The sequence below is a fragment of the Pollachius pollachius genome (assembly GCF_949987615.1).
Source record: "Pollachius pollachius genome assembly, chromosome: 20".
Classification (NCBI taxonomy): domain Eukaryota; kingdom Metazoa; phylum Chordata; class Actinopteri; order Gadiformes; family Gadidae; genus Pollachius; species Pollachius pollachius.
The window spans coordinates 5,631,467-5,659,308 of NC_136953.1; the positions used below are offsets into that span (position 1 = coordinate 5,631,467).

Here is a 27,842-nt window from a genome sequence, read left to right on the forward strand (position 1 = left end):
GTGGTCGTGGGTTTGTTTGGGGTAAGGGCATAGGGTTTATGTTCGAGTACGCAACTCTTTTGCATCTTGCAAGTATTCGATGTAGAAACTCGCAGAGTTGATTCATGTCCCCTAAATGTCCTGTATAGTGATCTCCATTTGATCCACCATTCTCTCAGTCTTTTGGAGAAATATCACAATCACAGTTCCAAATTTTTGCGCTACGTTTTTTTTCATCTGAAAGTCTTATGGAGGAAGGTTCATTATTCATCAGATTTATCCTATTGAAAACTGGGAGTGGATATCCTAGTAGAGGGGCCAGGGGAGCCACGTCCTCTTTTTCTAAAGGCCAGACGATTCATACAAACCATCACTGGGATCATCGCCTCATAATGAAAGGAACAGGAAAGCGCACTCGTCTGGAAGATAAATTCCCTCTGTTGTCCGACCCTACTTTTCACTAAGGGGGCTTTTATATCACAAAGGGGGCTTTTAATATCACAGAGAGTGAGAGGAGGAGACCTAGGGAGAGAGAGAGAGAGAGAGCGAGAGGCAAACCGGCCTGAACAGGAATCCCTGAATATCTAGCCTGGCTTGAGAGGACAAAGTGGGAATAAAGCATCCCTGAGACAGGCACAGGGTGGCTGAGAGAGTGGGCCGGACAGCCAAGCAGCAAGGGTTTGATCCCCAATTTAATCCGCAGCCTAACCCGGGTGGCAGTGGGAGCGGACAGGGGGTAGCGGGAGATGTGGAGACACCGGGCCTCGACCTGCTCGGGCTCTCGGATGTGAGAGATGTTCTCCTCTCATGTCCCTGGGATGAAAGTCCTCCTCTTCCTCCGAAGCTGACCCGACTGAGGTTCATCCGGAGTGAGTCTGAGGGAGGGTTAAGATGGAACCAGGCGACTAAAGACGCCATATTGCTTGGGGAATCCAAGGGAAGCATGTTCCCTCGCCAGTTAGGGAGGAATTTGGAAGTCTCTCTCTTTCACGGTCTCTCCCTTTGCTCTCATTCTCTGCCTCTCAGCACACGACAGCCCCCCGCTGTTCCTTGTATGTATATCTTCTTTGCAGGGAGAGGAGTGACTGGCATGGCTTGTTCTGTGTATGGCTATATGTATTATTAGCTTAGCTTAGGGTGATTCCATGGCCCAGAATCATATTTTTATTCCTCTTCTTCTTCCCCCTCCTGTCAGAACACGGCAGCGCCCTGACATGGCTGCCAGGGTATTATAATACACAGCGTTCAGAGAATCCTTTGCTCGCCAATCGTTTTCATACAATTTTTAACTGTCAGCCGACACAAACCCGAATTTTGAAATTCGGCGTCTGCCTTTTTTGCGCTTTGTCTAAAGCAGAGGTGAAGTATGATGGTAAAAAGAAGTGAGTTAAGAACGGTGGAGAGGGAGGGGGGGAAGGGGGAACGGAAAATACCAGAACAAAGAAAAAAAAAAAGCCGTCAGGAGAGAGGACGTGCAGACAAAGTTAATTATGAAGTGTGCGCAAGTTATCTCCGCGGCGCACGGCTTTCCCTAGCAATTATCGTTTGAACGTTTTTATGTTTTTCTACCTCTTTTTTCTCTCGACGCCCCTCTGAAGTTGGCCTGTTTTTGGGGGCTGGAACGCAATGAATTAATTGTGTATGACAACAGAGATGGGGGCCTAGAACGCGGCGTGACGCTAAAAGCGGCGTAGCTTTTTGTTTTAGCAAAGCTAGCGCAGACCCCTGCTCCCTCAGGGGGCCCCCTGCTATGGGCGGTAGCAGGGTGGGGGGGGGGGATCTGATGTGCATCATTATCTGATGCCCTTTAGATAGTTTCACTTCACTGGGGCGTGGCGCCATTCCCCTGATCGTATCTGTGCTAAGATCGGCCATGTCGTCTCAAGAGGAAGAGCAGCAGGTTTTAAAGACAGAAATTGTTGTGCCGGCTGACATGGGGAACCCAATCAGCCCGGCCTGCTTCTCTGTTGTTTAGTAGTTCCTCTTTTAATATTTACACCAGCTGTGTTATGTCTGTTCGGGGCCGTTTCATGGTAGGGGGAGCGTGAAATAACACAGCTAAAGCGTCTGGTCACAGCGGTGGCGAAGGGGAGCCTGTGTCCCCGGGCCTAACTTCTCCCCGCTGGTGAGCCAGCACATCCAACTGCCCCCCCCCCCTTACTCCGCACGCCTTCCTTCAAACGACCACGGCTGTTGCTGTAGGGCACGAGGAATAGCAAACAGGCCCTGGTGGGCAGAGCGGGGCAGGGCGGATGTGGAGGGGGTACGGTTCACAGAAATTGGCGCTCGTCCGAGACTAGAACAAAGAACTGAGATGACCGGCGGGGACGCCACACATGATGCGGTCGGTGCCGGTCCGTTGAGCAGCCAGGGCGAGTTGTTTGTTTTTGAGGGGTGGTCTTAAGGTAGTGTGATATGGGGGCTGGATGATTCGAGCAGAGTGCCGCTCAGATCGGGTCATTAAACACTTAACGTGAATCCTGTGTTTTCCCTTGGGTTTGGCAGATAAACCCTCCATCCTTTTTCCCGCTCTTTTGTGGAAACGGGAAAAGAGGCCGGCTAATAAAGAAATGGGATTTCCCCTTCGTTGGCTGAAGGCTTGATAGCTTGTTAGCTCAAGGCAGCGACTAAGGAATATTCAGTCCAATGGGTATTTTAGAGAATGGCATGTTATATTTTATGCCATCTGGTCATCGGCTTTATCTAAAGTGTCTTACGGTACCCTGAATGCATACTTGTCTTGTTGTGGTGGTCCCTGTTGGGGAAGTACACACATCCCTGGTGGTGGTAATTATCCTAATCTCAGGATTGGATAATCTCATCTCCTGCACGAGACAGGAAATATAAGGAAGGCTTTGTCTTGGGCTTGTATTTTTCTGGACAGTCCTGCCAAGTATCGAAACGAGGGAATCTACAGGGAAAACCGACAGACGGCGAATACCCCGAGAAGTGACAGATCGACCGACGAGGGAAGGAAGACTCATAGGAGCGGAGACTGCGCTCTGATTGAGTGGTAAACCAAAAAAAATACATCATCACAAAACTTTTGGGACCCTCTCATTTCTCATATTTCCCCCTCCATTGGGTCTGTGTAAGCGCTGCCATTTTGGATTATGTGGGAAGCTATCACGGCAGCCCCAGAGATGTTCACTCTGATCTGTCTCAAACTCTCTGGAGGAGAACAAATTAGTGTCCAAGCCCATCTCTGCAGTCCCCCTCTCTTGCTGCCAACCAAACTCTGTTTCACTTCTTCCTTTTGTCTCACCAAAATTCAACAATTTGGGATTGGTTATTCTCGTTCTTGTCATTGGGGTCCACTTGAACTCCAAAGAGAAAGCGGCCATTTTAACCCTGGACAAATGTGCAATCGATGAATGTAATGGGTGCTTCAAAAGATATGACACACTTAGCTATCACTCTTTATCATGTAACCCCTTGCTGTCCTCTCTTCCAGAGGAACCCCACACCTCTTTTAAAGAACCATGTGTTGGAGAAGAGAAGGCGGAGATGCAGAAGGTCGGAGGAGGTATCACAGACATCGAAGCACCTCCTGGGGCATGTCTCTTCAGCAATAATAAACCAATACAGAGACCCTAGGCTGAGACCAGGGGAACAACGCACCATACAGAATGGATAGCACAGCCCCAGGGCTACTGCTAACAAGCTGCTAGCCCAAGGCTAAATTGCTTAATTGCAGAGCAAGTTTAAATATTAAAGGGCCTCTATCTCCCAACACGCTACCATGTGGATTAGCCATTCACAAGCCATTTCAATAGCCAATTTATAGTGGCATAAGCCACAAGTGGGTGTCTCCACCGCAGATTTACAATCAATAGATCGGCCTATACCGTTTGATACTGTTCACTCGGTTACGCTGTTGATTTTACGTTACAGTGGGCATCACCACGTGATGCCACAAATGGGTCGATGTTGAATTGACTTGTGAAGGCTTATCCAAGTCACAAATGGTGGTTAAATCGGGACCCTTTTAAAACAACAGCAACGCAGAACATATTCCACTTGAGACATCTGGCCACTCTCGCACAAACAAGGAACAGTACAATACAGTTCATCACAACAAAACATTCACTCTGCAGAGCACATCACATAAAGAAGCACTTGTAAGAAAAACAGGAAAAAACAGTTGTAGCTTTGAAAACAATAAATGTTAAAGGGACCTTCGAATGATTTTGTCATGATTAATAAAGGCATTAAAGGGTATTCTGCCTTTGTTGTTGTTGCCAAGTGGGTTTTTTGAAATTTGGAATTTAGTTTTTCATTTTGTTTTAACCCTCTGAGTCTTCGTTTCGGGGATGAGGACAAGTGGAGGGAGGGGTCAGGGTCGAAAAGGAGTTATCACAACTTAAGTATTTTTAAGATCTTTAGGAACTTAGTTACCTATTTATTTTTCTTACATCTCTCTCACAAAACCTTCGGGGGCTATTCAACCGTTTTTCAAAAAAGGTACAATTTCATGAAACCAATTGGGTTTGTAGGTTGAAACCATTACAACAGGGTTAGAAGCGGAGGGGCTCTTTACTGAAAAAGTATTTCCTTCCCTAACCTTTTAGATGAAAAGACTAGAGGAGGATTAGCCGGGCACGATAAAGAGAAAGCTCTCAGTATAGAAGTTGGTGCGAATGAGGTTTGATTTGCCGTTAGGTGGTTAGATTCTGTTTAGAGCTTATATTTTTTAACCTGACACTGCTTCAATACCAAAGCAAAAAAACAACCCGTTAACCCTTTGAGACCAGAAAACTACTGAGACCTGCAATATAGAACTACTTCACTTGAGCCAACCCTTTTTGTTCCAACTTATGTGTAACTTCTTTCATTGTAGCCATCACTTTTGTTGAAGCTAAAGTAGAGTATGAGCTGTACACCCACTCAATCAACCCAAAGCTTTCCATTCTCCCCAAATCAATTGGGTCGTCGGAAAAAGGGGGTGAAAATAATCAGAATCTGAGCAAAAGTGATGGCTGCAGTGAAAAAGTACAGTGCAGGCCCAAAGTTAGATTAATAAACTTAATGCTTACTACTGTCGAAAAAGTTCCACATTGCCTGTTTGTGTTTTAATCAAATGTGTAGGATATCATGTCGTGTCCACACTAAGATCCAGGATTCCAAAGCAAGTGTGTCAATTTCAGTTATGAAAGTAGTTACTTAAGTTTTTGTTGGCATCAAGTTTTGTGTCAAGTCTTTTTTACGTGTGTTTGTCTCTTTGTCCTTATCTAACTGCTTCGGTGAGTCTTTATCTGGAAGTAGAAAGAGAATAAAACATTCTGTTCATGAGTCTACTTAGGTATTCGTAGCACATGCAAACCCATTCCGTAAATGGGGTGAGTCATCTTTTATTGATTAAAATTCTTCAATCAAATTTCATCTACCAGGAGATTTAGTCATTAATATCTTTATTTTTTGTAATATCCTGACTTGCTTGTTGTTGCTGCCTCGTGGCAGTAAGAGAGTTGAAGGATGTTTGGAGGTATGTTTTGTCGTCATGAAATAAATATCGTCGTTCCGTTTATCCTGTTTGTCTGCAGTATGAATACTTCATTTGGCTGTCTGTGATGTTAAATCTTCGGAATGCTTCTCTCTCTTTGTGAGTTAACTACTCACAATACCATTACAAAGAATTGCCTTAAGCTAGTTGTTAATGAGTTGTTGCACTGAGAATACCAAATACCTTTTTCTTTTTCTCCTAGCTGAAGCCTTTTTTTGTCTACATCCAGAAGTATTCAAAAAGAACGTTATTAGCGTGATTATTTTTTCTAAACCATTAGTGAAATATTCCCTGCATAGTTGATCTCATATGTTCAAAGGATTGGATTGTTCAGTTTTATTTAATTCTGTGCTAAGACTTAAAGAAATAATATGCATCCAAAGCAAAAAAGAGGGGAAACTGTGCAAACATAGATTTAGTCTAGTCATCTAATAAACCTCCTAACATTCTTACTTATTAAAACTTTTTTTTAGAAACCTTGAAGAATCAACCACCTTCAGCACTAACAAACACTTGATACAAGACTACAAGTACACACATTACAGGGTGGGTGGATTACGTTTTGGCACTCAAAGGGTTAAAGTCGAAGATTTGCTTTGATTTCCTCTGGAAAAAATGTCCTTGACAGAAAGTTGACGGCCCAAAACGCACGTAGACCCAAAACATCTAACATATTTTTCATAGCATAGAGTCCCTTTAACTTTTAATGAGTTTCATTGGGAGCTTGAAAGTCCCGTTTCCAGAAAGTTTGGTCACTTTTGAGGAGTTGGAGGGGAAGGGGGGGGGTGTAGAATAAAGTAGAATTGTCAGAATTATTGTGCAAATTCACATTCACCAACAAAAATAACAGAATACACAGTAGGAGGAGCAGGAGAGTCGTGGTGCTCTATTTATAAGTGTCCAGGTTAGCGGGAAGGCGGGAGGGTAGGTAGGTGGAGGTGAAGTGGTCGGGGGGGAGAGAGGGCTGGTTATGTCAGGGTTATTAAGAGGGGGTTAGAGCTCTGGAGAGATGCAGCTTCCAGTTTAAAGGGCCTTTAATTGAGTTCTTTAAAGACAATTTTCCGTCCTCTAAGGTATATATGAGGTTGGTATTTAATTGAGTTTTTAGCGTTGGATTTAGGAGAACGCCCAATTAGCTCGTCCACAGTGGCAGGATTTGAATTTGAATTGAAACAAGGTGTCTCTCTCTCGGAAGAGATTGTCCAGGGACATTTAACAGTACATGTGCGGAATCCAAAACGTGGAATTGTATGAAGGAAAAAATCATTCATATCGTCGCTTCAGTCCAGAACTTCTGAAACTGCCGTACGATAACGGGGGAGGAAGGGCTTTGCGTTATTGTGTGCCGACCAATCACAACTAGGGTGTTAAAATGAGCCAATGGGGGTCCACCCTTGGCATTGTCACTGCACCTCATCCAGAGCGATTGTTGGGTTATCGTGGGGGGGAGGGAGGTTAGGCGGTCAGGTCGTTAGAGTGAGTTAAGAGGGTTTTTTCGGTTACCTTTATCGAGTAGCCACTCGTCGACTACGCGACCGAGGCGGTATGGGATTCTTTGTCTAGCAATAGCCAGGCGGTCATTATCATTGTTCCCTTTTGGAAGAAATTTGGAGAAGACAAATTATAAGACAGAGAGAGAGACGTTAACAAAGGAGAGCTCTGCTGGAAGGTGAAGGGTTAGCGGTTAGAAGAAGAAAAAAGGGCAACATTGGCAGATGGTTTAGCAGGTTATGGCGCTCTGAGAAACGCTTTAAGGTCAGGAAAATGTTGTAGTTTTATGGGCTGGTTGGGTTTAGTTAGACAAAGTTATCAGCATTCTAGTTACCATGGGTTTAAAATGATCGTTTTTTTTCAGGTTAAACATATTTATGAAAGATTTAGAGAGATAGTAATGTCGACTTTGAATAATCGCTAATCAATCAACACTGACAGCTATGTGTTCCCAGGATTACCACAACTTTAGAAAAGGCATTAGTAGTTTGTAATTAGTATGAAACCACAGTAATCAACAGCAGTAGCAATCAATAGCAATCAAAACACATCTCATAACTGCCCTGTAAATGGAGGAAAAACAAGTGGGCAAGTTGTCCATCTCAGTTGTTCATGTGAATCATAAATACATCATCTCGTCAGCATACATTGCATGAAATCATCAAACGCAGCATTAAAACAGGTTCTCTGGGTAAAAGGAAGACATTCCCGGTTCCCCATGGTTAAACTTGATCAAGAGTCCTTGATTAGCGAATCACTACGCAGCTCCACAGGGAGCCCCCGTGTCACAGCTAGTCCCTTTAACTCGGCGCCATGGCGACGGGAGCCCCAAACGACGTTCACTCTCGGCAGGAATTAGCACTGATTTGTAGCTTGGTGGTCGTTTTATTTCCCTGTGTATTTGTTGCTGCATAACTGCAGATTGTGTGCGTAGGCTTAGCGCTTAGCGAGCGCTCATAGGTTAGCGACGGTTTCCCTCCGTGTCATGAAAGCTAAATCCATGGTGCGTAAACAGCGGGCGGTGTTGCAGTAAACTTATTATCCTCTGTTTCCATTTAATCAACCTTGGGGTCGTGGTATTTACATTTCAAGCGCTAGCTATCAAGTCTTTGCTTTAGTTCGAGAAAGAGAGACAGATAGGGAGAGAAAGAAAGAGCGAGAAAGAGAGAGAGAGAGAGAGATTGGTCCAGTCAGTGATAAAATAAGAATGTCGAGTTCAGTGGGCTTTAGGGCTAATGCTAATAGGCTACAAAGCAGAGCTATGGCTAGTTAACTAGTGGCCGGGGGCTACAGGGTCTACAGCAAAGGCTAATGACCACAATGTAACGTGCAGCTAGGAGCTGGAGATGAGCTGGCTGGGGAAGAAGCTAAAGGTTGAACAAGTGGATGAAGGCAGAAGCTAACGCTCCACGGCATCAAAGCCAGTGCATTAACGCTCTCTCTCTGATGTCGTCTTCTCCCTGTAACTCTCTGCCGCAATGCAAGCGGAAACATCAAATAGGTCCGGGTTGATAGCATCATAACTCTTCTGTCGGGACAATATATGCCAGTCAAGTATAGCAAGATAAAAACTACAACACTAAAAACAACACACATTCAGGGGTAGCTGAACACAATAGCGGATTACCGCAAAGGTGTAACCCCCTCCGGGACGTCTGCCCTTCATCTTCGGATTATTTGCATGCCACTAGTCATGGACTAGCCAGCGCTACACTTGGCTAAGCACATTAGACTATCAACTCTTAATTTACATTTACATTTACATTTAGGGCATTTAGCAGACGCTTTTATCCAAAGCGACTTACAATAAGTGCATTTGTTACAATAAGTACATTTGTCATAAGAAGTGAAACAATATATCGCTGTCGGTACAGTAAAGATGTTCATAGAACCAAGTGCAAGTATTACAATCGCTAGGCTAACCCATTCCCCGTGTAAAGCAATTATAGCAGCTACTGTAGATGCTACACAATTAAGTACCTTGAATAAGTGCAATGTACAAGTGCCAGGACGTACAACATTCAATGGTGGCTGTGCATTGGTTTCTATGCAGAGTCGAGGTGAACTCTGAATTTCCGCTCACATGCTGTCCAAGCCGGCTACCACTGTACAGTTAACACAGTTAACAGCGCATCATAAAAACGATGCCTCCACATAGCAGCACACCGACGGAGGTAGCCAAGCAGCCGGACGGTAGCCAAAATGGACGCGGGCCAAGATTAAAATGCTCTTCGACTTTGCATGTGGCCACACTGGCTCACATAACAGGGGGGTTGTTAATATTATTTACACATTGTAAATGTCACAAGAGACCAGCAGGTTCAATTCCAGGGTTTGACCTTTCTGAAACTTGCCTCAGAAAACTTATCTTGGCTCTTAAGGGGTTGAACAGAGAGACCGTTGTCCTCCGCAGTACCCTGTAGTGCTCCTCAGGGGGCACTCTGCCCACGCATCCCTGCACCAAACACTGTGTGTGTGTGTGGGGGGGTGTGTGTGTGTGTGTGTGTCTGTGTGTGTGTGGAAAAATGCACTTTCTGCTGTTTTGTGTATTGTGTGTGTCTGAGAGATAGAGAGAGAGAGAGAGAGAGAGAGAGAGAAGGGATGAATATAGATGGAAAGAAGCGGATGAGAGAGAGGATGAAGACACGAAAATAGTAGAGAATGAGAGAGAGAGGATGAAGACAGACAAAAATAGGAGAGAGTGAGAGAGAATGAGAGAGAAGATGAATAGAGAAAGAAAGAGGAGGATGAGATAGAGAGGGAGAGATAGAGAGGGAGAGATGATCTATAGGGTGTGTGCAGGAAGTATATTGAACATGAGATGTGAACAGGGGGGAGAGAGAGAGAGGAAGAAAGAGAGAGTGGGCGAGCAAGTGGGATGCATGAATCACTGTCATTCACATGCAGCGTGCATGCGTGTGCAGCTCGGCTGCCTGCCGACAGAAACAAATCGAAAAATGAGAGGGAGAGAACGAGGCAAGAGATGCATGCACCGTTCCCTCGTCTCCCTCCCTCTCCCTCTCTCTCTCTCTCTCTCTCTCTCCCCATAATGTTCTCTCCCTGTATCTCGCCCGTTCTCTATCTATCGTCCTCCATCTCGTATTCATCAACCCTCTTGTTCAACATTTCCTTCGCATCCCCCCCTCTCTCGCCATTGCTCCACCTCTCATTTCCCCCTCTCTCTCTCTCTCTCTCTCTCTCTACAATGTTCCATAACTATCCATCGTTCTGTATTGGGTATTTAATACTCTATCCCTCTCCATCTTTCTATATCTCCTTTGCTCTCTCCCTGTCCCTCCGTCCCTCTGTCCGGGTCTCTCTGTGCCGGTTCGTCGTGATGAAGGAGTGAGAGGTAGGGACAGGTAGTGAGGAAGAGGGAAAACCCAGAAGAGTAGGGAAAACAAAATGGTGCATGGCACGAATGGACACAAATGAAGAGGGAAGACAGAGGAGGACAGAGGAAAGGATTTGACGTATCATTGTGTGTGTGTGTCGGTTCCCACCTACTCTTAAATCTCCCTTAATTCCTGCTCAGCATCATTATATAGTCTGTTTGAAACGGCGGTGCTGTTTACAGAGCAAAACAAATAGCTCTAGCCCCCTAGTGGTGGCAGGTGAGTGGTGCCTCTACGACATGAACAACTGTAAATCTCAATCAATAGTCTATTATCGCTGTTTCTCAACCCTGGAGTTGTTTTCCCCTCTATGTTATTCACAAGGGCTTTATGTCTCATGTCTCTCTCTCTCTCTCTCTCTCTCTCTCTCTCTCCCCCCAACCCCCCCACCCTCTTGTCGCCGGCCTTCCGCCCTTGTCCTAGTGATGTAACCCGATTACGGCGAGGAAATAAGACGTAGGTGGAACACCACACACAGACACACACACACACACACACACACACACACACACGCGCACACACACAAATGAAATATCTGTCTAAAATCAGCCAAAGGAACCCAATAAGGTAGACTGGAGATATGTACTGCTCACACAGTGTATCGCTGTCTGTGTGTGTGTGAGAGATAGAAAGATAGAGAGAGCTTTTACTATACGGCTGGATGTCTCCCCCCCCCCAACTCCCTGCCCCCTACGGTGCCGCTCCGATCGAAGGCGATGGGTGGGTGGGAAAATGAGAGCCAGCATCGCTGTCTTGAGATATCGCTGTCTTGAGATAAGCGGGGGGAGGGCAGGACATGTTGAACTGGACCAGCTGGCAGTGAGCCGATGTAACGCTGGCGGGAGAAAGGATGGGGGGGGGGGGGGGGGGGGGCGAGAGAGAGAGAGAGAGAGCCTGGGTGTTCTGCTATGAAACCGTGCATCTGTTGGCTGCTGGGGCGTCTGAGCGAAGCAGTCATTCTTAGTGAAGAAACACAACCACTGTGGGCTCTCTCTCCCTGCCTCTCTCTCTCCCTCCCTCCCTCTCTCCCTCTAGCTCTCTCTCTCTCTCTCTGGCTGTGTCTTTCTCTCACTCATGATCTCTTTCTCTATCTCACTCCCTCTCTTTAGCCATCTTCCTTGCTGTCTCTCGGCCCCTCTCCCCCTTGGCTTGTCTCTCCCTCATACCATCTCTCTCGCTCTAGCTGGATGTCTGGTTTTCTCTACCTTTCTTCACCCTTGCTCCATCTGTCTCTCCCTCGCTCTCCTCCTCCCTCCCTCCCTCCCTCCCTCATTTCTTCCATGTCTCTCTACCAGTAGGCCTTTCCTGCATAACTGTCTCATGAATTGGTGTGCTCCCAATAAATTCATAAGAAAAAAACAAGAATAAAAAATGTAACACCCACACCATAAAAAAATTAAATAAAAATGAAGAACTGAGCTGAATTGGAATAATTTAGTCTAGCACTACAAATCTATTTGGCCCGTGCCGAAATCAAAGGCAAACACTACGAACCCGTACTCTCTGTTCCATGTTGAGGCTGCAGCACGAGAGCTAATCACCTTTTGCTATGTGACTAGTGTTTTGCTTGTGGAATAGTAAATTATGTAAGTCCCATTTACTATTTGCCATCGAGTCATTCAGAAGACGCTTTCATCCAACGAGACTTGCAGTGAATAATTCTCAGATTCAGGGTTTGAGGGCATTAGATTGCATAAATTTGGGGGGGGGGGGGGGGATTGAACCCAGAACCTTTGCTTGGGGGCGTCAAGCACCCCATACCACTAGACTAACCCTCCCCTGCCCCTTCCCTCTCTCAACGTGGTTCAGCTTCCAGATAAAAGCCGGGGTCCCAGATGTTGGCCAAAGGGGGGGTACTAATGTGACACCCTTCAGCCGTAGACCCCCGACCGCTGCGGTGGGGTCTGACGAGTGGGAGTAGTGACCCCCGTTCTGGGTCAGGTTCCCTGGTGATGGGGAGAACAGGCAGGTCCAGGGGAGGTACTGACTCACTGCCTCAGACGGGGAGGGCGGCGTACTGATGGTGGGCTGTTCAGAATACAAACCAGGCCTCACTCTGAGGGATGGGTGAAGGGGCTATTGAAAGACTACACACATAGACATAGCTCTAGATATTTAGATATCTACATAAATATATATATATATATATATATATATATATATATATATATATATATATATATATAAAGAAATATAGAGATGCTCTTGCATGGGCATAGGGGACATGGTTGCCTGACAACTGATCTCCATTCGAGAGAAGATCACACGGAGAGGAATGAATAGCCACCGGCCCGCTCTGGTCAACCTCATCATCTCTCTCTCTCTCTCTCTCTCCCTCTCCCTCTCTCTCTCCCCCTCCCTCTCTCTCCCTCTCCCTCTCCCTCTCTCTCCCTCTCCCTCTCCCTCTCCCTCTCGCTCTCTCATCTTAATACCAAACCTTTCCCGTTCTGCCAAGTTCCCCTCCTGTCTCATTTCATTTTTTGGTAGGTTGGATGGATCCAGTATTCATATCTGCGGGGCGTTTTTCACTCCCTGAGTGGATGTTCAACCACAAAGTGATACAGGTGGGGGGGGGGGGGGGGGGGGGGGGGGGAGAGAGAGAGAGAGAGAGAGAGAGAGAGAGAGAGAGAGAGAGAGAGACAGCGAGAGGAAGAGAGAGAGAAAGAGAGAGAGGAGGAGAGAGGGAGGAGGAGGAAGAGGAAGAGAGGGAGAGGGAGAGGAAGAGGAAGGGAGAGAGGGAGAGAGAGCAAGAGAGCCCGATAGAGCGAGAGAGAGAGAGACGGACAGGAAGTGAGACAGACAAATGGGGACACGTCTTGACATTGCATTGGCGTGCGTCCCCTGCGCACATCTCTGTCTCTCGCCGTAACCGACGGAGACCGACGGCGACTTGCGGCTTCCATCCTGGCGCTAGCGGCTCTCTCACGTCCCCTCCTCCCTCCACTCCCCGTCTCGTTTCTCCCTCCCCCTCCCTCCCCTCTCTCTGGCCCCTTCTCCCGGCGGGGCGCTGCGTCTCATCTCCGGGGGTATCCGGCGCTACCTCCACCATCTCTCCGCCATCTCTCGCCCCGTGCGCCGCATCAGACGGGAGGAAGTGCACGGGGGACGAGAGATAAGCCAGGGAAATCAAAGTTGTCACTTCTTTAATTACCCCGAGCGATCTATTCCAGCCCGCCACCTCCCCTCCCCCCCCCCACGAGAAATCATGCTCCGCCATTATCTACGCCTATCGCCTCGCTCCACACCGCTATCGCGTCGTCTTTCCCCCTCCTTCTCTCCCCCTTTCTCGTTCTCTCCAGCTCCTCGCTCGACCAACTTGGCGACTTTTAGCTCCTCTGTCTCTCCTCCCCCCCCCCCCCCCCCCCCCACCCTCTCCTGTTAGGGTTTCTATTTTTCCTCGCCGACACATCTTCGTGTGTCGTCTCAAAATGGCGGGACGTTACACATAACAGTCAGAGAGAAAAGAGCGGGAAAAGGTAGAGGGGCGGGGGGGGGGCTAGAAGGAGTGGAAGTAGTTAGCTCAGCCTTAAGTGCACACTCTCCACTCTCTGCTCTCCGCTGTCTTTTCTTCAAAGGCCATGGAGTCCACACATCTTTTAACATCTCTGCTTGGAAAAGGCTTGCCTTCCCTCTCTGTGTCCACCTCTACCGCTCTCTCGCTGTACCGCACAGCCCTGGAAAATATCTCTCTCTACCTTTCTGTCTGTACCTTACCGCCCAAAACATCGCTCACTCCCTCTGCATGGCGCTCTCTCTACCTTAGAGCCATAGAATATATATATATATATATATATAAATATATATATATACCTCTTCCTGACGACCTTAACAAAATCTCCACCTATCTCTTTCTGTCTGAAAAGCTCCCCCTCGTTCTTTCACGCTCTTACTGCCCTCGAAATATTCTCTCTCTCATTGTCTCTTTCTCTATCTCACTCCCTCTCTCTCTCTCTCCCTCTCTCGCCCCCTCTCTCTCTCTCTCGCCCCCTCTGTAATGGTCAGTGGAGGTCTGTTTTGCCACTCAGCAGAATGCTGAGCTGGATCAGAACAGGATCAGAGTCTTCTCACTATCTCGCTGCCTCAGACACTTTCCCCCCGCTGTCTCAAACGCTAAGGCGAAATCACACGCCTAAGGTGTGTGTGTGTGTGTCTGTAAATGTTTAAGAATGTGTATATGTTTGTACATTCATGAACATGAATGTGCGTGAGTGTGAATACTGTACATATGGACATATAGACCTATTAATATGCATCTGGGAGGCAGCATGTGTGTGTCTTAGTGTGTGTGTGTGTGTGTGTGCGTGTGTGTGTGTGTATGCATGTGCGTGCACGCGTGTGTCTGTTTGTGTGTCTGTGTGTGTGTGTGCCTGCATGTTTTTGCTTCCGAGGTGCATTTTCTATGTGTGTGCATCTTTTATGCACACTCTCTTCATCCCGGTGCACCGTACACCCTATGTTCTGTACTCTCTCCCTGGTGGGGACCCAAAGCCTGCCTCTAAACCAGTGGTTCTCAACTGATCTGGCCTTGGGACCCACATTTTTCATGGTCATTATGTCGCGACCCATTTTTATTAAAACCAAGCAAATTTATTTCTCTAAAACACTATCACACATACACAATGTCATCATGTTTTTTTACTTAAAAACAAAACCTTTTTCATCCCCACATACAGAGCTCTCTAGCAATGAGAAACTGGTCAATCAATACTGCGTGCTGCTGATTTAGGTGAATATGAAAAAGATGAACATCATAACTGATCACACAAATATAATCTTAGTAAACGAATTGTTTTTACTCAACAAGCATTCAGTGAAGCTTATGAGATAGTTGGGGATGTGCTTTTTTCCTGATAAGAGTTTCAAAGTCTGGGGTGATGTTTGACAGAGTTACTCTCAGGTCATGTCCAGCGTCCAACCTTCCTCTGCTTGGACTTGAGCTGGACCAAAGTTGAGAAGCCACTTTCGCAGAGATAGGTAGTGCTGAACTTAGTAATTGAAGTGATATATAGGCCGACACATAGGAATCATATGTCAAAACGGGCTACATTTGGCTGAATTATAAAAGGTATAAGTGGTCATTTGAAGAGCTGTTTGGGAGCCGAAAGAGCCGGCTCTTGTTGGTGAGCTGATCCAAATTATCCGGCTCACTAAAAATAACCTAAAATCTCATCTCTTATCAGATGGCCTTATCACTGGAACTATTTTTAGCTATTTTATTTCTTCTCCTACACTCCGCGACCCATTCAAAATGAGTCTGCGACCCACTTTTGGGTCGCGACCCACCAGTTGAGAAACGCTGCTCTAAACCATCAGGGGCCTGGCAGTGATCCCTCTCTCTCTCACTCTCCGCCACCCTGCCGCTATCGCTCTCTCTCCCTTTCATTTATGTTGAATATGCATCTCTGTTGATATTCCATCATCCCCACACGTACATACCAACAATCTATGGCTGAAACTCCTTTAGCCCCCCCCAATTTAAAACCCCTCCGTCGTAAATCTCTCCTCTACTACCTCTCTCCCTCCCTCCCTCCCTCCCTCTCCCTCATTCGCTCGTTCTCTTTAGCGCTAACTTCACTCAATCCCGACCTGGTGGGAAACTAAAGCAATATGGCAGCTTTATGGCCGATCGATGCCGGTGAGTACTCCAGATGGAGTAAGAGGGAGAGAAGGAGAGAGAGAGAGAGAGAGAGCGAGAGTAGGCTAGGCATAAGGGCCGGCCTTTCCTGACCACAGCTTTTGGAAACAGCCACCAAATGGCCGGCATTCTCCCGCCAAACCAACCAATCATCTGTTTATTATCCCCGCTGCCATCCTGGTAAATATCACCAAAACCCTAATTAATCCCTCACTCCTCTCGCAACAAGCTGATTGGCTACGCCAGGCGCCAATCTCCCACGGTAATTACACGGCTGAACGAGAGAGAGGCGAGGGGACCGGCTGACAGTCGCCGTGGCAACCGGAGCAGCCCGACGCCGCATTAAAAAGGCGCCGGGTTCTCTCACCTATGATTGGTTTGTCGATTGTGATCCCTTAATAACTCTTTGCAGAGCACTTGATCTATCACCATTGCCACTCTGCCCCGCCCCCCGTTCCCCCCCCCCCCAGTTCTCTGGGATTTATGGAGCTAATCTAATATAATCTGATCCAATCAGAACACTCTACGGCGTAATGGGTTCCTGGTGATAACAGCCTGGGGAGGACTTGGGGGGGGTGTAGACACTCTGTATAAACCTTTGTTATAGCGAGCTGAACTCATTTTAGTGTAATGTTGACTCTATGAAGGTCACTCCCAAACAATGTATACTGCTTTTCCCCTGCGCTGTAGAAGTGGATTGGATCAAGGTGTGGGCTTAATGCTTCTGAATGGAAACCCAGACAGTGGGTAGAGCAGCATAGAGTACTGCAGCCTGGCTGCTCCGTAGTACACCTGCATCTGCATTCACTGCCTCGCGTTGGCGAAACAAAGGCATCTCCTTAATAGGATCACTTAACTGTGGTCTGATAGTGGTTAGGGTGTGTGACTCCAAGACAAAAGGTTCTCGGTTTGACATCCAATGGTCTCCTCGTCTCTCTCTCCTGTAGTCATTCAGCCGGCTCTCCCGTGGCCTCACATCTAAAACTCACTCCGAGTTACTTCATTCAAGTCAAGTAAAAGCATCTGCTTAATGACTAAAACAAACAATCACCTTAGCTCTCTCTCTCTCTCTCTCTACTCTTAACATATGCCTATCCTCCCATAATGAGGTCATCGCTCTTCGTCCTGTTGGGCTACTTGCCCTGCTGCTGCCTCTTGGAGCTGTTTGTGTGTGTGTGTGTGTGTGTGTGTGTGTGTGTGTGTGTGTGTGTGTCTGTGTGTACGTGAGTATGTGCGTGCTCGTGTGTATGTGCGTGAGTGTGCTTGGGTGTGTGTGTCTGTGAGTATGCAACAACTTGGATTAGCCGGTGGACAAATGACATCTGATCCCTGTCTGTCGAAGGTGCACTTTGAAACACACACTTGACGCACAAACACACACACACACACACACACACACACACACACACACACTGCTTGAGGACACAAGCATTGCTTCTCGGTGAAATCAGGCAAATGTGTTGCTTTCGCTGCCAGCAATCAAACCACCTGACCTGTGGAGACCTCATCAACATTCAGCCTGGCCAAAGGGGCCGTGTGGGGGGGAGACACCGTCCCCCTGCACGGTTCACAGGTCAGACAGGGGCTGCTCTGGTCCACCCTGCCCCTAACTGAAATCCTGTCTGGCTGTCAAGCTACGGATTCTGCTCGCGTCTTACTTGAGGATTTATGTCTATGTCTACACCCCCGCCCGCCACTTCCGCTCGTGTCTCATTTTGAGTTTTGACTCATTCCGGTCACGTCTCCTTTCCGAGATTCTTGTGTTTCTACTTGCGTCTCATTTAAGATCGGGATTTCTCGCTCAGGTCTCATTTGAGATTTTCGATCTTTTTACTGGCGTCTCATTTGAGTCTTTACATTTTTCTTTTTCTCGGGGTTGGCAGGTACGTTTCCTGCATACTAATGCCCTTGTCCCGAAGTGGCACCATATGTTTGAGAGGGTTTGCTAACCGAGGAGGTGAAACACGACTACATCGCTAGGTGCTGTGTTTGGGCTGCGTGCGGCCCAACCTGGCAACCTCAGGCCAACCACGGACCCCCCTCTAAGGTCGGACGTCAGCGGTGTACTGGTTTCGACCTGACACAGCGCTTTCTCTTTTTGGATGAACATGTGCCTTTGACTGCCAACAGAATGTGAGAAATTACTCACATTCTACTGGAAAAAAAGGTTCCATTAAAAAAACACTTTACGAACAACGTGGATTTTAACTGTTGTTTTGGCTTAGTGCGTTCAAGTGTATCCCGTCTCTGCGGTCGTTGTTTACAGACCTCTCTGCCACCGTTTAGCTGGACTGCTATTGTGCTACCGTTGGGAAGAGACAATGTTTTGTGGAGCATATGCTTTTTTTACTTTTGTTACAACAGGTGGCTCGCCGTGATGCAAAACAAAACAAGTCGCTTGGTTTTTCCCAGTTTGTTCTGAACGCAACTCCTAGCTCACACTGCTGATTGATGAGGTGGAGGAGAAAGCTATAAAAAAACTCTTTGATTCCAGTAGCAAAGGCCACAGCGACCTGGACCTTTCGGTACCTCAACCAATCAGAGCACAGCATCCACAAACACATCCTCCGCCCCTCCCACATCCCTCGGGGCGGGTTGGAGGTAACACCTGGAGACTATTATTCCGCATGGCGAGTGATGGATTGGTCCTCAGCCATAGGTATTTCTAAACTTAGAGCGCCGTCCTTTAAATGGGTTTTTGTTTTTTTTTGGCAGGTCCTTCAAATCCTGAATCAATAGGGAAATAGTGGCACAGTACACAACACAAACACACACACACATACACACACACACACACACACACACCCGCACACACACACACTGGTTCACACTCACACACACAGGTTCGCTTCATCACGTGCTCCGGCGTTGTTCGCTCTCGATCAAACCCACTGTAGCCCCCAGCTGTGACAAACTGCCTCATTAACGATGCTTGTTTATGCAATCAGTATTTTATTTGTGTTTCACGGCGCTATCAATAATCCCGCGCGGGCAGGACCGCTTAAAATTGTCTGGTGACACTTTTCCCTTTTCTTTTCGTCCCCAAGATGCCGATTAGCATACAGGAAGTCACCGAGGGGAACCAGAAATGTCTTCCTTTATGTACCTGGTAAAAAAACAGCCCACATTGGAGTAAATGGTGTCGAAGGAAAAGGTGCAATGGAGAGAGAAATTAAGCAGGAGTTTGTGCAACGGCCTCATAACTCACGGCCAAAATGGAACGGCGTAATTACGGCCCGGACAATCGATGAGGAACTCGGACGAAAATTGGTCTTTGCCCTCTAAGCGGCGGTTGTCCTCGGTTTCTCTCGGCAAACGAGGGAACAGTGGAAAAATAATAATGGGAACGTCGTTAAAGACGACGACCACAGTTATTTCGTTTTTTTGCGCGGTAGAAATACGTTGGCTGCTTCAGGCCACCGACGGTTTATCAACGTGTCGCTCGCCAAAAACGGCGTGTCCTCTACAGAGAGGATTCTGGGCAAGGTGGGGGGGGGTTGTTCAACGCTTACGCTGACCCACATGCACCGCCCTCACAGCTTCTGGCTCTCAGGGTAGGGGCGAGCAACAGCTGTCGTCTCTCCTGTTTCTACGGAGAGCGAGCCAGGGGGGATGTGGGGGGCGGCCCGAGGACTCGCTCTTCGTGAGGCTCCTTCCCGCTTCTTGCACCCCCCCACTGCCCCAGGGTTCCAAACAGGGTTTAATTACCTGGAATAGTGGCACGTATGTGGCCTGAATATGTTGGGTCGTGAGAAAAAGGGTCACGGTTCCCAAGACTCACGTTACAGATAGCGCAGTCAGCCGCAGTACAGAGGCTGGATGGATGAATAATTAGAGCTAATAGTTAGAATTGCCTTGGCTTATTTTATTTTTTAAAATATTTCTTTTGTCGTTGCCATGAACAAACTCTGAACTGAGGTTCTCTCTCCATAAATAACCTTATCAATTAAATCCCTCTAACACATGTTTGCGTGTTTAAACAACACACCCATAGGTTTCATCACTTTTCACATCTCAGGTGACCCGGTCACATAGCTCCGCCCCCACAGAGGCCCCGCCCCCTTACCTGAGGGGAAGCGTTCGATAACGGGCTGGTTGTCCACCTGTAGCGTGGCGTTGCCACCGCTGCGCGTGAAGCGCACCACGTGGTACTTTCCGTCGCTCACGGCGACCGCGCTCTCCTCGATGGCGATGTCGTCCGTGCCCACATTGAAGATAACGCCAACCTTCCCCCGCTCCTGATGGTGAGAGAGAGAGAGAGAGAGAGAGAGAGAGAGAGAGAGAGAGAGGGAGTTTGTTAAAAACAAAGTCGTAAGCAGTTTATAGTTCATTCCTGTGTTAAATTGAACTGCCTCGGCAATGTACATGTGCATGTACCGTGTCAATAAAGCTCTTTGGAAATGAATTGAGAGGCAGAGAATCATTAGTGACAGTGCTGACGGCCCTGTGCATTCGGTTGGTCAATATGTCAGAACAGAGAGAGAGAGAGAGAGAGAGAGAGAGAGAGAGAGAGAGAGAGAGCGAGTGAGAGTGAGTAAGAGTCTGTATGGGTGTGTATGAGTGGTGTGTATGAGTGATGGCAAGCAATGCATTACATGTGGCTGTTGGATCTGTCAAACCCACTGTCACTCGCACAGATTTAAAGTACGCGTTCACAGCTCATAAAATTCACCCCGTTACTAGACGTCAGGGCTGCAAGCTTTGTGAACCTTTCATTGTGGATACACACACACAAAACAGTACATAACGGGACACTTTTATCGTTTGAGAGCAAATGATAACCTTTTCCTTCTGATGACATCAAGAGTGCCTCCACACACACACACACACACACACACACACACACACACACACACACACACACACACACACACACACACCTTTTTGAGGCGCCCGAATACCTCAAGTGCTTTATCAATTATGTGTCTCCACCTCGCCTCCACCCCTCAAAGAAAGAAGTGTTGTCGCAGTTAAATGTAACTAATAAAGTTACTTGTAGTCTAACTTAGTTATTTTTAAAATCAAGTAATCAGTAAAGTAACTAAGTAACTATTTTAAGGAGTAACTAGTAATCAGTAATCAGATTACTTTTTCAAGGTAACTGTGGCAACACTGGTGGGAGGAATGGATAGAGGAAGACAGAGAGGGAAAAGGAGGGGTGGAGGGAGAGAGGGAGGAAGGAAGAGTAAAATGGATTGGGGATGGATTCAGGGAGAGAGTTGTTGAGGAAACGGTGAACAGGGAGATAGTGAGAGGGATGGAGTGAAGAGAAGGAAGCAGATGGAGCCGGTATACACACAGAGGAGCCTTACACAAGTGATCTCACTAATTATTTTTAAGTTCATCTCCTGTATTTATGTTTCTCCTCTACCCAGCTATGATTAAAGGTTTCTAAAAAGGGAAAAAAGAACATGAGAAACCTGACAGCGTCAAGTTAATTGTCGAGCTCATTACAGGTTGGATGGTAATTAACGTGTATTCTGACATCGCTTAAATGCAATTAAGAGGAGAGAGGCTATGGTGGCAATGGTAGTGTTAATCGAGTGTGCCGTGTTGGAAGGGATGTTTTAACACCAAACCAATCAGTGTGTTGTTAATTAGCCCAGCAGTTGGTTTAGTCTACTCGGTAGGCGGGGCTGACCAGCATGCATCTGGGTGGACCCTCCAAATTGTGATTGGGAGGGTCCACAACGGGGAGATTCTCAAACGGTTTGTTAATAGATTATCAACATAATATCAGGTGGTAAAAAAGGTCCAATTTAAATAAGCCATGACATGAAATTGAAGTCTACTCTCTTTTTTTAACGTCATCATTGTTTATTTCCGCAGGCGTAACAATTGACAGATTCAGTACAATTCTAACAAGTATGTCATACCGTTTTTGTGAGTGTGAAAGCTGTCACTGGGCCCCTAGTGAATCGCCCAACTTTTAAACAAACATTTAAAAGTTTTGTCATTTTGTCACAAAACAATTAACAATGCAATCCTAACAGATCAATGTGTATTCCTCTTACGCTTCGCCCCTTGCTGATTCCCTGTTCTGCCAGTTTCACTCCGATTAGGTTAGATTGGCTCTGAACGCCGTTTCACAACGTCGGTCATGGTGAACCCAGAGTGACACTAGTGTCGCAAAACGAAAGTGAAAGCTTTTTTTCTGAGACCAAAGTGAAAGCTCCCACTTCCACCGAGAGTGACTGCGGTACAAGGACAGCCCATCAATTGATTCACTGAACCTAGAAGTCCCTTAATAGCCTCTTTACTCTAACCCCTCACCCCTTTGCATGTTAATCTGTCGGAAGGCAATCAGGGAACCATACACTCCACTCCAGATGCCACTGCTAACCACCACCGCTAACACACACTCTCCCATCTCGGGCTGTTAGTATTTGTTCACTTCGAATAAACAGAAAACCAGTCCTCTCCAGTGAAGTGTCCAAACTTTGAGCCGGGTTGTGACAAAGTACTCACAAAGCCTATTAAAACAGGCCTTTAATGGATCCCCAAAACAGAAATGGCTACCATTTCGCATCAGGGCGAAGTTGATCCGCCATGCATGTCCTGTTCACTGATGGGAGGTCAGGGGTAGGAACGCAACCGTTGGGCCGACAATTAGGGCGGAGCTGAGTAAGTCCCCACGGTTACGCCCGAACAGAGGCACGTGAGGGGCGATTAGGAAAGGGGAGGGGGGGGGGGGGGTGGCTGGGATTTGAGCTGACATTTACACGGAGATTAGCATTTTGGTGTTCCACAACATTAAGAGAGCCGTCCCAGGCGCAGGGGAAAACCTATCCACCCCATTACGCCGTTGGAGGGGGGGGGGGGGGGTGGTCCGCTGGGAGGCCTTGGCTTGATTCCCGGCGCAGCGGTAATGACATTTTAATGGCAGTCTCCCTTAAGCCTAGAAATCTCTCCGGAAAGGGCGGGGGAATATGATCACTCCCGGATGACTGCGGGGCCACTCCATCCCGCCACGTGGAATTTGGTTAATGTAGGTAACTGACAATAAGGCCTAACTACTTTTTAAACACAGCAGCTTCTAAAGGACTGGTGAGCTGGCTGGTAATCCACTTTGACTGGATGGCGGGAAACAGGGAGCGGACAGAGGCATTCCCACAAGTTGGGCTTTATTCTGGGTGAAGGGGCAGGCGGGGCTTGTGCTGTTTAAGTTTCTCCCAGGGGTTGATCAACTCTGGAGGTGGGTTTGTGGGTGACTGGTGGCTGGTTCAGTTGACTGGCAGCGCTCCACTGGGGAATGATTGTTGTATATCGGCCACAACTGGGGCCAGAATTATAATTCAGGAAGGATTTCATCCTGCCTCGCTGCAGAAACTAATTAGCTTGGCTAATAATATCGATTGAGATAGAGGCAGGAAAACCACCTGAAACAATTACAAATTCCTAACAGGAATGTACAAGGGAATGCAATATGTTTGCATATGTAATGTATGTTAGAATTCGTAATTGAAAAGAAGAGTTTCAACCAATTATTAACAAGAGATGAACAATTAATTGATTCTCGGTGCGGTTGAACTGCACATATTCCATTTGGATCCATTTTACCTTTTGATCATTTCTTCATCAACCATAAAGTAGCTTGCCTTTGGAGGATGTGAAACAACTTTGCCAAGCAAAGACAAAGCTTCAAAGTATTCGAACCAGCCAATCATATACCCGTAGATTAGAGAGCTTCATACGTTTTCTTCCAACACCTTAATCGTCCGATTCTCATCGTGGCTACTTCGAGAGCTACAAAAGGAGGACATTCTCAGGGAACCGAGATATTTAAAGATATTTAAAGGGCGGCCTTGTGTCAACGTCAAGGAGCAGCAATGGCGGAGGAATGTGAATGAGCGACGGCTCATTGGTAGGGCGCACGTTTAATTTGCTGCGCGTTCAAGGGAGTGCGGAGTGTGTGCACGTACGCGTATCGGGATTATCAGCGAGCCCCAGAGACGGCGGGCTGATCGGATGGAGCGGTTGGAAGGGCGGGAAAAAAAAAAAAAACGAGAGGGAAAGAAGACGGTGAGGGGGGGGGGATTGATGGGGGGGGATACCGCGAAGGTATAATGAAAAGACGTGTGGAACCTCGATGATCCTCGAGGGCCCCGAAGATGCCGAGATCAAAGCTCCTTTTGAAGACGTCAAGATATCACTCTCTCTCTCTCTCTCTCTTTCTCTCGCTCGCTCTCTCTCTCTCACTCCATCTCTCTCTCCCTTTCTTTCGCTCTGACGCTCCTGCTGGGGAAGTCAATTAAAACAGGCCGGGTGAGGTTTTGGGGCAGACACGAACGAACGAGAGACAAAAGGAAAGACAGACAAAGCGTTTTTTCTTTTATCGTCTATCCTGCTTCTTCTCTGTTTCTTCTTAAAGCTGGGTTTTATTTCACCCCACTGTTTTTTTATTCCAGCTGAGCGTCTCTCTGAACAGTGAGACGGCGTAATCGTCAAACTCATCTTCCGTAATCTCTCCTCCTCCCCCTAAAAAACATTGTTTTCAGCCCAGAACCCCCGTTACCAGCTCGCAAACTGTACCTGCTTCATAGGGCCCTGCTAGCATCTCTCAACTTAGTTCCTAGCTCGCTGCAAGTGCCTTGTTTGCTAAAGATGCTAGCAACTGCTGAGGTAACGGATATGGGAACACAGATAAAGCAATGGCGGAGGAGTTAGCGATGGTGGCTAAGTTAAGGATAATGACCTAGCCATGTTGAGAAAGTCCACAATAAAACCTAAGTTCCTTAAATTGACAGCTAATGGCGCAGTTTAGCGAAGTTGATGGAGATAGCAGTTGCCGCGGAGTTAGCCTCAAAATTAAGAAGGGGAAATGAAATTAAAAAAGTATGAAATTAAAAAACTCCTCGAAGACATTCTGTTGGCCGAGCTAGCCTTGCATAAATAAGGAAACAAAAAAAGGAAACTTGATACACCCTCTTCTAAGAAAAGGGCGAACTCCAAGGATTTCATCAGCGTACTATTATCGGTGCAGGTGATTGGATGGATCAAACAAAGACCCGCCCTGTCCTCTGTGGTGTCGTCTCCTCTGTGTGTGTGTGTGGTTCTTCGGCTGCCCACAGTCAAAATATTTACTGGACTATGAATCAGAGCGCCTGGCCAAAAAAAAAAAAAAAACTCATTAATGGATTGCCCGCAAACTCGAAAGAGCCACACAATTTAACGAACACTCATTTTCCCCCCCTACCACATCCTCGCCTCGGTCCTAACGCTCCTCCATCGACTTGGACTGACTGCTAATTACAGTTACCCCCCCGCCCTCCTCTCCTCCCTGTAAGAAGCCCTCACTGAACCAACAATCTCCTTCGAGTGGAGGATTGTTCCTGATAACGCCGCAGATGCTAGGAGAAGTTAGCCCTTTTATTTTTTTTTGTGAGCGTTTTTTTTTCTTTTTCTTTTCCCTTTCGCTCTGCTGCTCGGGGCATCGCCGTATCTTTGCGTCTTCGTCTTCGTCTTCGCCGACGAACTCCGCGGGGACCAATTACGGCTATATGTGGATAATCGGCCTGTCAGCTCAGAGCGCGCGATGTCGCCGGGCTGAGATGGAGTGTGGCGTCTGCACAGTGTGGCGGTGTTAATCTAAACGCGGGGGGGGGGGGGGGGGCGGGGGCTGAAGCAGCCGTTATGTAAGGGAGGGATAAAATAATAAATAAATTATTATTTGAAGAGAAAAGTGGCGGTTGCGTAACGTGTGTGCCGACTCTCCCTCCTCGCCGGCTAAAGCTCGCTTAACGCACACCGCCACATGTGTCTTTGTTTGTTTGTGAGTGCGTGCATGTCTACCAATACGCAGACACCCACACACACCCACCAACATACACACACACACACACACAGATAGACACAACATACACAATATGTGACCAAAGGGCATCAGCCATTTTGAATCTCAGATCTTTATAACTCGTAGTGATTCTTTGAAGGAAAAAAAAGATCCCTGAGGACAACAAGGGGAAAGGGAAAGTGTGTGTCTGTGTGTGTTTTGGGATAGGTATTTAAGATGGGGCGCTGCTTGTAGGCACAATCAGTGTTTAGAAGACAAAATGTTCCCCTTTTCTCATTGCTGTAGGGTTCTCTATGTCTCCTCGTCTCTCCTTCTCATTCGTATGTTCTCTCTCTCTCCTCCTCTCTGCTCCTCATTCGTATGTTCTCTCTCTCTTCTCCTCGTCTCTCCTTCTCATTCGTATGTTCTCTCTCTCTCCTCCTCTCTGCTCCTCATTTGTTTGTTCTTTCTCTCTCCGCCTCCTCTCTGCTCCTCATTCATATGTTCTCTCTCTCTTCTCCTCCTCTCTGCTCCTCATTCATATGTTCTCTCTCTCTGCCTCCTCTCTGCTCCTCATTCATATGTTCTCTCTCTTCTCCTCCTCTTTGCTCCTCATTCATATGTTCTCTCTCTCTCTCCTCCTCTCTGCTCCTCATTCGTATGTTCTCTCTCTCTCCTCCTCTCTGCTCCTCATTCATATGTTCTCTCTCTCTTCTCCTCCTCTCTGCTCCTCATTCGTATGTTCTCTCTCTCTCTCCTCCTCTCTGCTCCTCATTTGTTTGTTCTTTCTCTCTCCGCCTCCTCTCTGCTCCTCATTCATATGTTCTCTCTCTCTTCTCCTCCTCTCTGCTCCTCATTCATATGTTCTCTCTCTCTGCCTCCTCTCTGCTCCTCATTCATATGTTCTCTCTCTTCTCCTCCTCTCTGCTCCTCATTCATATGTTCTCTCTCTCTCTCCTCCTCTCTGCTCCTCATTCATATGTTCTCTCTCTCTCTCCTCCTCTCTGCTCCTCATTCGTATGTTCTCTCTCTCTCCTCCTCTCTGCTCCTCATTCATATGTTCTCTCTCTCTTCTCCTCCTCTCTGCTCCTCATTCGTATGTTCTCTCTCTCTTCTCCTCCTCTCTGCTCCTCATTCGTATGTTCTCTCTCTCTTCTCCTCGTCTCTGCTTCTCATTCGTATGTTCTCTCTCTCCGCCTCCTCTCTGCTCCTCATTCATATGTTCTCTCTCTCTTCTCCTCCTCTCTGCTCCTCATTTGTTTGTTCTCTCTCTCTTCTCCTCCTCTCTGCTCCTCATTCGTATGTTCTCTCTCTTCTCCTCCTCTCTGCTCCTCATTCGTATGTTCTCTCTCTTCTCCTCCTCTCTGCTCCTCATTCATATGTTCTCTCTCTTCTCCTCCTCTCTGCTCCTCATTCATATGTTCTCTCTCTTCCCCTCCTCTCTGCTCCTCATTCATATGTTCTCTCTCTCTTCTCCTCCTCTCTGCTCCTCATTTGTTTGTTCTCTCTCTCTTCTCCTCCTCTCTGCTCCTCATTCGTATGTTCTCTCTCTTCTCCTCCTCTCTGCTCCTCATTCGTATGTTCTCTCTCTTCTCCTCCTCTCTGCTCCTCAGTCATATGTTCTCTCTCTTCTCCTCCTCTCTGCTCCTCATTCATATGTTCTCTCTCTTCCCCTCCTCTCTGCTCCTCATTCATATGTTCTCTCTCTCTTCTCCTCCTCTCTGCTCCTCATTCGTATGTGCTGGCTGTGATCTCTGGCGGTCACCTTGAAAAACTACTCATGATAACACCACCTCCTCCTCTTCCTCCTCCTCCTCTCTCTGTCTCACCTTTCCCTCCTTCACTCTCTCTGCCTCATCCCCTCTATCCTCACAGCCTCCCTTTCTACCTTTCGCCCCTTCTTTCTCCCTATCTTCTCCCTCCCTCTCTCCATATCCTGTTCTCTTTTCTTTCTTATGGTCAATTTCCCTCCATTCCTCCCTCTCTCTCTATCCACATCTCCCCCGCTCTGTCTCTTAGCCTCCATCCACCTCTATCTTACAACCTCCCTCTCCTTCTCTGTCCCCA

The 27,842-nt window shown here is 47.2% G+C and overlaps 1 protein-coding gene across 1 annotated transcript in view; it reads right to left on the bottom strand.

Annotated features, from left to right (window-relative positions):
- nrxn2b (neurexin 2b) overlaps positions 1-27,842 on the bottom strand; it is a gene marked incomplete at both ends in the record, with an annotated part of 530,523 nt that overhangs the window by 25,894 nt on the left and 476,787 nt on the right. Inside the window, 2 exons of the mRNA XM_079758236.1 lie at positions 6,986-7,075; positions 20,070-20,241. Of these exons, the coding sequence (XP_079614362.1) occupies positions 6,986-7,075; positions 20,070-20,241 (262 nt within the window). The remainder of the gene's footprint in view (positions 1-6,985; positions 7,076-20,069; positions 20,242-27,842) is intronic.